At 49.6% G+C, this 11100-nt stretch overlaps 1 protein-coding gene across 1 annotated transcript in view; it reads left to right on the top strand.

Annotated features, from left to right (window-relative positions):
- Positions 1 to 10210, top strand: part of nopchap1 (NOP protein chaperone 1) — a 21489-nt gene extending 11279 nt beyond the window's left edge. Inside the window, exons 2-4 of the mRNA XM_078554639.1 lie at positions 1111 to 1247; positions 6443 to 6627; positions 9707 to 10210. Coding sequence (XP_078410765.1) covers positions 1111 to 1247; positions 6443 to 6627; positions 9707 to 9710 — 326 coding nt within the window. The 3' untranslated portion in view covers positions 9711 to 10210. The remainder of the gene's footprint in view (positions 1 to 1110; positions 1248 to 6442; positions 6628 to 9706) is intronic.
- The last annotated feature ends 890 nt before the right edge of the window (positions 10211 to 11100 follow it).

The following is an 11100-nucleotide window of genomic DNA, read 5'->3' as shown; positions in this document are numbered from 1 at the left end:
CGTCTCCCCTCCCCCCGTCTCCCCTCCCCCCGTCTCCCCTCCCCCCGTCTCCCCTCCCCCCGTCTCCCCTCCCCCCGTCTCCCTCCCCCCGTCTCCCCTCCCCCCGTCTCCCCTCCCCCCGTCTCCCCTCCCCCCGTCTCCCCTCCCCCGTCTCCCCCCCGTCTCCCCTCCCCCCGTCTCCCCTCCCCCCGTCTCCCCTCCCCCCGTCTCCCCTCCCCCCGTCTCCCCTCCCCCCGTCTCCCCTCCCCCCGTCTCCCCTCCCCCCGTCTCCCCTCCCCCCGTCTCCCCTCCCCCCGTCTCCCCTCCCCCCGTCTCCCCTCCCCCCGTCTCCCCTCCCCCCGTCTCCCCTCCCCCCCGTCTCCCCTCCCCCGTCTCCCCTCCCCCGTCTCCCCTCCCCCCGTCTCCCCTCCCCCCGTCTCCCTCCCCCGTCTCCCCTCCCCCCGTCTCCCCTCCCCCGTCTCCCCTCCCCCCCGTCTCCCCTCCCCCCGTCTCCCCTCCCCCCGTCTCCCCTCCCCCCGTCTCCCCTCCCCCCGTCTCCCCTCCCCCGTCTCCCCTCCCCGTCTCCCCTCCCCCCGTCTCCCCTCCCCCCGTCTCCCCTCCCCCCGTCTCCCCTCCCCCCCGTCTCCCCTCCCCCCGTCTCCCCTCCCCCCGTCTCCCCTCCCCCGTCTCCCCTCCCCCCGTCTCCCCTCCCCCCGTCTCCCCTCCCCCCCGTCTCCCCTCCCCCCGTCTCCCCTCCCCCCGTCTCCCCTCCCCCCGTCTCCCCTCCCCCCGTCTCCCCTCCCCCCGTCTCCCCTCCCCCCGTCTCCCCTCCCCCCGTCTCCCCTCCCCCCGTCTCCCCTCCCCCCGTCTCCCCTCCCCCCGTCTCCCCTCCCCCCCGTCTCCCCTCCCCCCGTCTCCCCTCCCCCCGTCTCCCCTCCCCCCGTCTCCCCTCCCCCCGTCTCCCCTCCCCCCGTCTCCCCTCCCCCCGTCTCCTCTCCTCCCCCCGTCTCCCCTCCCCACGTCTCCCCCCCCCCCCCCCCCCCCCCCTCCAAAACCATCTCTCTCCCCCTCCCATCCTCCGTCGCCAGCCGCCACATACATTCATTTGTGCTTGTGCTGTTTTGCCTGCAGTGTTGGACAAATTGCAGCACTTCTTGCCACAAATAGCCAAAGCTAATGAGGAGCTCAAGAGACAAATGGAGACATCGGAACCGGGTCGCTTCGACATTGAGAATATCGAGGATTGTCCAGACAAGGTGATTGAAATGGTAAGAGAGCAGCACACTGGGCCTAGGAACATCATGTTAATAATATTCTGAGCCTCTTCATAACTGTGAGTTCTTCGAGCTTGGATTAGTACTTGGGACTATGATGTTATCACTATTGCAGAGACTTGGTTGAAGGATGTACAGGATTGGCAGATAAACGTTACCGGTTTTAGATGTTTCAGGCAGGATAGGGTGGGATGTAAAAGAGGTGGGGGAGTTGCACTGCTGGTTAAGGGGAATATCATAGCTGTACGACAGGAGGACACCTCGGTGGGCTCATGCAGCGAGGCAATATGGGTAGAGCTCTGGAATAGGAAGGGTGCAGTCACAATGTCGGGGGTTTACTATAGGCCTCCCAATTGCCAGCAGGAGATTGAGGAACAGTTATGTAGGCAGATTTTGGAAAGATGTAAAAACAATAGGGTTGTTGTGGTGGGTGATTTTAACTTTCCCTATATTGACTGGGAATCACTTAGTACTAGGGGTTTGGATGGTGCAGAATTTGTAAGGTGCATCCAGGAGGGCTTCCTGAGACAATATGTAGATAGTCCAACTAGGGAAGGGGCAATACTGGATCTGGTATTAGCGAATGAACCCGGCCAGGTGGTCGAAGTTTCAGTAGAGGAGCATTTCGGGAAAAGTGGCCTTAATTCAGTAAGTTTCAAGATAAGGATAACGGGAGTCCTCGGGTTATGGTGCTTAATTGGGGGAAGGCTAATTATAACATTATTAGGCAGGAACTCATGAATCTAGACTGGAGACGGATGTTTGAGGGCAAATCAACAACTGACACGTGGGGGGGCTTTCAAACGTCAGTTGATAAGAATTCAAGACCGGCGTGTTCCTGCTAGGATAAAGGATAAGTATGGCAACTTTCAGGAACCTTGGATAACAAAGGATATTGTGAGATTAGTCAAAAAGAAAAGGGAAGCATTCATAAGGGCTAGGAGGCTGGAAACAGATGAAGCCCGTGGAGAATATAAATAAAGTAGGAAGAAACTTAAGCAAGGAGTCAGGTGGGCTAAAAGGGGTCATGAAAAGTCATTGGCAACCAGGATTAATAAAAATCCCAAGGCCTTTTATACATGTGTAAAAAGCAAGAGAGTAGCCAGGGAAAGGGTAGGCCCACTCAGGGACAGAGGTGGGAATCTGTGTGTGGAGCCAGAAGAAATGGGAGAGATACGAAATGAGTACTTCTCATCAGTATTCACCAAAGAGAAGGACTTAGCGGTCGATTTGCCTAGGGAAGAGTGTGTAGATAGCCTGGATCATGTTGAGATCAAAAAAAGAGGTGTTAGGCATCTTGAAGAATGTTAAGGTGGATAAGTCCCCAGGGCCAGATGGGATCTACCCCAGAGTACTGAGGGAGGCAAGGGAGGAGATTGCTGGGGCCTTGACAGAAATCTTTGTATCCTCACTGGCTACGGGTGAGGTCCCAGAGGACTGGAGAATGGCCAATGTTGTTCCATTGTTTAAGAGAAGTAGCAGGGATGATCCAGGAAATTACAGGCTGGTGAGCCTTACGTCAGTGGTAGGGAAATTATTGGAGAAGATTCTTCGTGACAGGATTTACTACCATTTGGAAGCAAATAGGCGTATTAGTGAGAGGCAGCATGGTTTTGTGAAGGGGAGATCGTGTCTCAATAATTTGATTGAGTTTTTCAAGGAAGTGACAAAGATGATCATCGATGGAAGGGCAGTGGATGTTATCCACATGGATTTCAGTAAGACCTTTGACAAGGTCCCTCATGGCAGACTGGTACAGAAGGTAAAGTCACACGGGATCAGAGGTGAGCTGGCAAGATGGATACAGAATTGGCTTTCTCATAGAAGACAGAGGATAATAGTGGAAGGGTGCTTTTCTGAATGGAGAGCTGTGACTAGTGGTGTTCTGCAGGGATCAGGGCTGGGACCTTTGCTGTTTGTAGTATACGTAAATGATTTGGAGGAAAATGTAACTGGGCTAATTAGTAAGTTTGCAGATGACACTAAGGTTGGATGAGTTGCAGATAGTGAAGAGGATTGTCAAAGGGTACAACGGGATATAGATCGGTTGGAGATTTGGGCAGAGAAATGGCAGATGGAGTTTAATCCGGACAAATGCAAGGTAATGCATTTTGGAAGGTCTAATACAGGTAGGAATTCTACAGTAAATGGCAGAACCCTTAAGTGCATTGATGGGCAGAGGGATCTGGGTGTACAGGTCTACAGGTCACTGAAAGTGGCAACGCAGGTGGATCAGGTAGTCAGGAAGGCATATGGCATGCTAGCCTTCATCAGCAGGGGTATTGAGTATAAAAGCTGGGAAGTCATGCTGTAGCTGTATAGAACCTTGGTTAGGCCACACTTGGAATATTGCATGCAATTCTGGTCGCCACATTACCAGAAGGATATGGAGGCGTTGGAGAGGGTGCAGAGGATGTTTACCAGGATGCTGCATGGTCTGGAGGTTATTAGCTATAAGGAAAGGTTGGAGAAACTCGGATTGTTCTCACTAGAGCGACGGAGATTGAAGGGGCGACGGCGACTTGATAGAAGTTTACAAAATTATGAGTGGCATGGACAGAGTAGACAGTCAGAAGCTTTTTCCCAGGGTGGAAGAGTCAATTACTAGGGGACATAGATTTAAGGTGAGAGGAGAAAGCTTTAGAGGAGATGTGCGGGGCAAGGTTTTTACGCGGAGGGTAGTGAGTGTCTGGAATTCGCTGCCAGAGGAGGTGGTGGAATTAGGTACGATAGTGGTGTTTAAGAGGCAGCTTGACAAATATAAAAACAAAAAACTACTGCGGATGCTGGAAATCCAAAACAAAAACAAAAACAGAATTACCTGGAAAAACTCAGCAAGTCTGGCAGCATCGGTGGAGAAGAGAAGAGTTGACGTTTCGAGTCCAATGACCCTTCAACAGAACTGAGTGTAGTTAGGAGAGGGGCGAAATATAAGCTGGTTTAAGGTGGGGGGTGGGGTGGGGGGAGAGAAGTTGAGGGTGGGGTGGTTGTAGGGATAAGCAAGCAGTGATAGGAGCAGAGAATCAAAGGATGTCACAGACAAAAGGATCAAAGAGGTGTTGAAGGTGGTGATATTATCTAAGAGAATGTGCTAATTAAGAATGGATGGCAAGACACTCAAGGTACAGCTCTAGTGGGGGTGGAGTGGAAAGATTGACAAGGTATTAGTTGTAGATTTAAAAATAATGGAAATAGGTGGGACAAGAAAAATCTATATAAATTATTGAAAAAAACAAAAGGGAGGGGGAAGAAACGGGTTGGGGATGCGGGGAGGGAGTTTAAGATCTAAAGTTGTTGAATTCAATATTCAGCCCGGAAGGCTGTAAAGTGCCTAGTCGGAAGATGAGGTGCTGTTCCTCCAGTTTGCGTTGGGCTTCACTGGAACAATGCAGCAAGCCAAGGACAGACATGTGGGCAAGAGAGCAGGGTGGAGTGTTAAAATGGCAAGCGACAGGGAGGTTTGGGTCTTTCTTGCGGACAGACCGCAGGTGTTCTGCAAAGCGGTCGCCCAGTTTGCGTTTGGTCTCTCCAATGTAGAGGAGACCGCATTGGGAGCAACGAATGCAGTAGACTAAGTTGGGGGAAATGCAAGTGAAATACTGCTTCACTTGAAAGGAGTGTTTGGGCCCTTGGACGGTGAGGAGAGAGGAAGTGATGGGGCAGGTGTTGCATCTTCTGCGTGGGCATGGGGAGGTGCCATAGGTGGGGGTTGAGGAGTAGGGGGTGATGGAATAGTGGACCAGGGTGTCCCGGAGGGAACGATCCCTACGGAATGCCGCCAGGGGGGGTGAAGGGAAGATGTGTTTGGTGGTGGCATCATGCTGGAGTTGGCAGAAATGGCGGAGGATGATCCTTTGAATGCGGAGGCTGGTGGGGTGATAAGTGAGGACAAGGGGGACCCTATCATGTTTCTGGGAGGGAGGAGAAGGCGTGAGGGCGGATGCACGGGAGATGGGCCGGACACGGTTGAGGGCCCTGTCAACGACCGTGGGTGGAAAACCTCGGTTAAAGAAGAAGGAGGACATGTCAGAGGAACTGTTTTTGAAGGTAGCGTCATCAGAAGAGATGTGACGGAGGCGAAGGAACTGAGAGAATGGGATGGAGTCCTTACAGGAAGCGGGGTGTGAGGAGCTGTAGTCGAGGTAGCTGTGGGAGTCGGTAGGCTTGTAATGGATATTGGTGGACAGTCTATCATCAGAAATTGAGACAGAGAGGTCAAGGAAGGGAAGAAAAGTGTCAGAGATGGACCATGTGAAAATGATGGAGGGGTGGAGATTGGAAGCAAAATTAATAAATTTTTCCAGGTCCCGACGAGAGCATGAAGCAGCACCGAAGTAATCATCGATGTACCGGAGAAAGAGTTGTGGGAGGGGGCCGGAGTAGGACTGGAACAAGGAATGTTCCACATACCCCATAAAGAGACAGGCATAGCTAGGGCCCATGCGGGTACCCATAGCCACACCTTTTATTTGGAGGAAGTGAGAGGAGTTAAAGGAGAAATTGTTCAGTGTGAGAACAAGTTCAGCCAGATGGAGGAGAGTAGTGGTGGATGGGGATTGTTCGGGCCTCTGTTCAAGGAAGAAGCTAAGGGCCCTCAGACCATCCTGGTGGGGGATGGAGGTGTAGAGGGATTGGACATCCATGGTGAAGAGGAAACGGTTGGGACCAGGGAACTTGACAAATACATGGAAAGGGTGGGAATAGAGGGATACGAACCCCAGAAGTGCAAAATGTTTTAGTTTGACAGGCAATATGATCGGTGCAGGCTTGGAGGGCCGAAGGGCCAGTTCCTGTGCTGTACTTTTCTTTGAACTGAGCCACTTAATGATCACACAGCAAATGGGTTGATTTCTGTTTACTGATCCCTCCCCTTCCCTTCTCTCCTCCCCTTCTCCTGCACCCTTTCTCTTCCCACTTACCCCTCTCCCTCCCCCTCCTCTCCCACCCTCTTCTCCACTCTGCTCTCTCCCTATACCCCATGCCCATCTCCGCACCCCCCGCCCCCCCCCAGTACTCCCCCATGTGAGCTCACTCCCCACGATCACATAAACCTCTTAAACTTCCTCTTAGTTAACCCTGACCGCCCAAATGCTTTCCGTCCTCATGAACACCACCCTGTGTCCTGAGATCTACCGAGCTGCCAATTGTTGCTGTTCTTGATACTTCCTATACCCATTGTACTGTTTCAGAATGTGTCTCTGTTTGAATTGAATGGTTCTGATGAAAGTGGAGAGGAAGAGTTAACATCTGAAGGCGAGAATTCTCAATTCGAGGGTGAATCATTTGGAGAAGTAACTGAAGCAAACCTCAAACTACACAGAGCCCCGAGACAAAGGAAGAGTCAAATAGAAGTTCTGTCAAGTGATGATACTAAGTAAGTGCCCCAAGGGACTGGATTCTGGACATTTAGTTCCTGTTTAAATGGGGTACGAGTAGTGCAATCAGCTAATTGATGTCAGAATAGAATTGGATTATTTAGTCTTCAGTTTCTCTGGATTCAGCATTCCTGAGCGGATGGCTGCAGCAAACTAACCAGTAGCTGTGTTAGCCCAGGAACTGGAAGTACTGGTTTCTGACCAATCATCTTGCAAAGGAATCCTCCCAATGAGTGAATATCCAGTGAAGCAGCTTCTGTTGCTCTCCCAGTTTTGTCTCATGTCAGCTTGTGCACTTTCAACAGCCAAATAAAGCAGTTTACCTCCAGAAACAGAGCAGACACAGCATTCCTGAGCAGTGCATTTCTGTTTTTCTCATCAACTATTCCTGATGAAAATACTTTCACCAAATGTCCTCCAATTGGAGTAACACAAAGAGCTTCTTTTATATAACCAAGCTCTGATTCAGTGTTAAACTCAATAATGACCAGGAAATAGATGGACTTCAGTAATTGTTAGCCATTTGAGGGCGTCTGATAGCTTCAGGGTATTGGAAAGCGTTGTAAACCAATTGACCAAAAGTGTCCTTATTGGATGAAAGTTGAATCAGTGATAAGAGCTGAAACTTTGACAAAAGTGACATTAAAGTGATAAGCCACATTGTGCAGCTCAAAGTGCTGGAGGGTATGTGTAGTGGGAGTATTCCAACAAATTTACCTTTCCCTTCAGGGTTTATGATCTCTGAGAGCAGTCTGAGCCATCCCTTTATATCAGGAGCTGCTGGATAATTCCTGTAGATCATCTAATTTATATTTTATAAAAAGGCCTGTAATTATTATAAACGATCTCACTGCTCAATGTCAAACCAAAGGCTAATCATGGCAGCTTTATCTGTCCCTTGAGTTTATTCAGCATTATTGCTGTGTACACACCTTACATTGGCTAGTTGGGTACTTCCAGACCCCACATTCACCCCAGCAAGGACAGGGATCAAAGCCCATGCTGTTGGCACCAACCAAACCCCCCCCACCCAAGGAGTCCAGGTTGCTGTGCCAACAACTTGAATGTGCATTTTGTAATACAGAGTTATTGGTGGTGATGGGAGAGGCTCCAATATTCTTTCCATCACCTGGCTGACCAGGAACCCTTTCCGTTCTTACCACCTACTACTGGCGTGTGCTAGAAAGATTTACTTGACCCTGTTTGGCTGCGTTATCAGCACATCTTCCTTGGCCAGGTACAGATCCCCGCCGCCCACTGATCGCAGCGCGGGTCCCCACTGATCGCAGCGCGGGTCCCCACTGATCGCAGCGCGGGTCCCCACTGATCGCAGCGCGGGTCCCCACTGATCGCAGCGCGGGTCCCCACTGATCGCAGCGCGGGTCCCCACTGATCGCAGCGCGGGTCCCCACTGATCGCAGCGCGGGTCCCCACTGATCGCAGCGCGGGTCCCCACTGATCGCAGCGCGGGTCCCCACTGATCGCAGCGCGGGTCCCCACTGATCGCAGCGCGGGTCCCCGCCACCCACTGATCGCAGCAGCAATGTTCTCTCTAAGCTGTTCAGGCCACAAAAGCCTCAGAGTTTCTTTAACCTTCTCTGGCTGCAATTCATTGTTCCCTGAACATTGTAATAATGAAAAAGTAAGATAAGTTTCCTATAAACTTTTTCATCAGCAGAATGCTGCAAGCATGCTGGTGATTCCGAGAATGCAAGAATATAATAGAAAGGGTTGACACAGTAGAACATTTTCTAATATTAAGATGCCACCTTTGGATGAGTCATAAAGGTCTGCACAGAAAAAGGCCCTTCAACCCATCGAGTCTGTGCCGGTCAAACAAGTACCCTACTATTCTAATCCCATTTTCCAGCACTAGGCCCATAGCCTTGTATGCCATGGCATCGCAAGTGTACATCCAAATACCACTTAAATGTTGAGGGTGTCTGCCTCTACCACCCTTTCAGGCAGTGAGTTCCAGATTCCCACCACCCTCTGGGTGAAAAAATTCTTCCTCACATCCCCTCTAAACCTCCTGCCCCTTACCTTAAATCTATGCCCCCTGGATATTGACCCCTCCACCAAGGGGAAAAGTTCCTTCCTGTCTACCTTATCTATGTCCCTCATAATTTTACACACCTCAATCATGTCCCCCCTCAACCTCTTCTGTTCCAGGGAAAATAACCCCAGTCAATCTCTCCTCATAACTAAAACTCTCCAGCCCAGGCAACGTCCTGGTAAATCTCCCCTGCACTCTCTCTAGTGTCACTTTGCTTTTTGCAAAGTGGCACAGAAAATCCTAATTTTGTTTGGTTCCACCTGTGTGTGTGAACAACTATATTGGTATGGACAGATTTCTCCTCTCACCCCTTGTCTGTAAACAGAAAGGTGTTTTTGATTTTTTTCATTTCCCCCTGTATAAATGGTGATGTATTTTCCCTAACCCTTAAGTTCTGGAGTGATCCAATCCTCTATTAATAATCCCACCGCAAATTCAAGATAAGGTAAAATAAGAGCAGTTTATTTTACACACAAAAAAAGCAGGAAGGAGTTTTGCAGTATCCGCCCCTTTTTGCATTCATAGAATAAAAGAGGGATAAGGGAAAGAAAGGGATTCAGGGCAAAGACCACAATAAAACTAAGAATTATGATCTCACATGAGTTCAGAATCAATGTCCAATGGTGCATTCCTTCAGGGGTTAGCAGGCCGAAACTGTTGCAGAGCGATCCACTTTTCCAGAAGTGATGACTTCCACGATGGGAAAAGACACGTATAGATCAATTAATCTTCCAGGCACAGATACAGAAGTTCAGATGTTCCAGTAGCACACAGTGTAGACAAGGGCCATATAATTTAAAACCTGGACAGAGCCCTAGTTCAGTTGCTGCACTATTAGGTGGCAGATAGAGCCTGGAATCCTGTTTCTCTTCTGAGGTTAAACAGCGACTGAAGATGGAATCCGAAAGCTGTGTTATCAAAGCATTCAAACAGCTCAAGTCTCGGTCGTGTGACAGGGCTGTTTTAGGTTAAGCCATTCAGTTAATAAGGCCTCTTGTTAAAACCCATTTTGTTTTGAGCAGGTGACTGTAGAACCATTAGCACAGCATTGGTGATGTGTCAGAAGTAGCTCTGCCTTTGTCCATAGCTGGTTGGTGCAGATGTCTCATCTACTATCCTTTGTCCATTTTTAAACTGTTCATGAACTTACAAAACTACAGACATCATGTGGTCAGTGGTGGCGATTTTATCAGTTCAGCCATTTGTCCATTTAAAAAAAATACTGAATTTAAACAAGAGAATATGTAAACGAAGCAAATTTCTTGTAGATTTTTTCTTCTTCGTGCCGGCTCGGCAGGACAATTTTCCCTGCTGAAATACAAGATCTCACTACAGATCCCAGTTAACTGACCAGCATCTCAACTCCTTATTGTGGATTAACTCAAGAAGTTTCATGCCCTTGAAGAGGGATTGTTCACATTGAGCCAAGAGGCCATGAAAAAAGGGGAATGTTTGGTTTAATTACTGTAATGCATCGTTATGATGGTGTAATTATAATAAAGGTTTTATGCTTATTTGTACTAAAATGTATCTTTATAATGTTTGTTTCTTGAGCATTTATACCTTTCAAGTTCCACTCTCAGATGTGGCTCTCTGGCTGAGAAGTTTGCCCACCCCTGGATTGGCATGATCAAAGTACAGAGAGATCTATACAATATGAATGAGCATGAAATGGGCAGCAGTGGGGGGTCCAGGCCAGGCAGCCGGAGCGGCGATGTGGCTGGAGCAGTGAAGCCCGTTGGCATCTGAGTAAGTGAGACTCTGTGAGCAATAGAGTGTGAAGGGGTGGGGGAGAGAGTGTGAGGGGATGAAACATAGAAAAATAAAAGCAGGAGTAGGCCAGCTCCACCATTCAATATGATCAAGGCTGATCCTCTATCTCAACACCATACTCCTGCTCGCTCTCCATACTGCTTGATGCCTTTAGAGTCTAGAAATCTATCTATTTTCTTCTTAAATATATTCAGTGAGTTGGCCTCTACAGCTTTCTGTGGTAGAGAATTCCACAGGTTCGCCACCCTCTGAGTGAAGGTGTTTCTCCTCATCTCAGTCCTAAATGGCCTACCCCGTATCCTGAGACTGTGACCCCTTGTCCTAGACCCCCCAGCCAGAGGAAATATCCCTGCATCCAGTCTGTCCATCCCTGCCAGAATTCTGTATGTTTCAATGAGATCTCCTCGCATTCTTCTAAACTCCAGTGAATACAGGCCTAGTCGGCCCAATCTTTCCTCATACAACAATCCTGCCATCCCAGGAATCAGTGTGGTGAACCTACGCTGCACTCCCTCTATGGCAATAAAATCTTTTCTTAGGTAAAGAGACCAAAACTGCACACACATTCCAGATGTGGTCTCACCAAGGCCCTGTACAGCTGCAGTAAGATATCCTTGCTCCTGTACTCAGGTCCTCTCTAAAT

This window comes from Cetorhinus maximus, chromosome 12 (genome assembly GCF_964194155.1).
Source record: "Cetorhinus maximus chromosome 12, sCetMax3.hap1.1, whole genome shotgun sequence".
Classification (NCBI taxonomy): Eukaryota; Metazoa; Chordata; class Chondrichthyes; order Lamniformes; family Cetorhinidae; genus Cetorhinus; species Cetorhinus maximus.
Note: the sequence above shows the minus strand (reverse complement) of the source record. Positions and strands in the feature narration are given on the sequence as shown.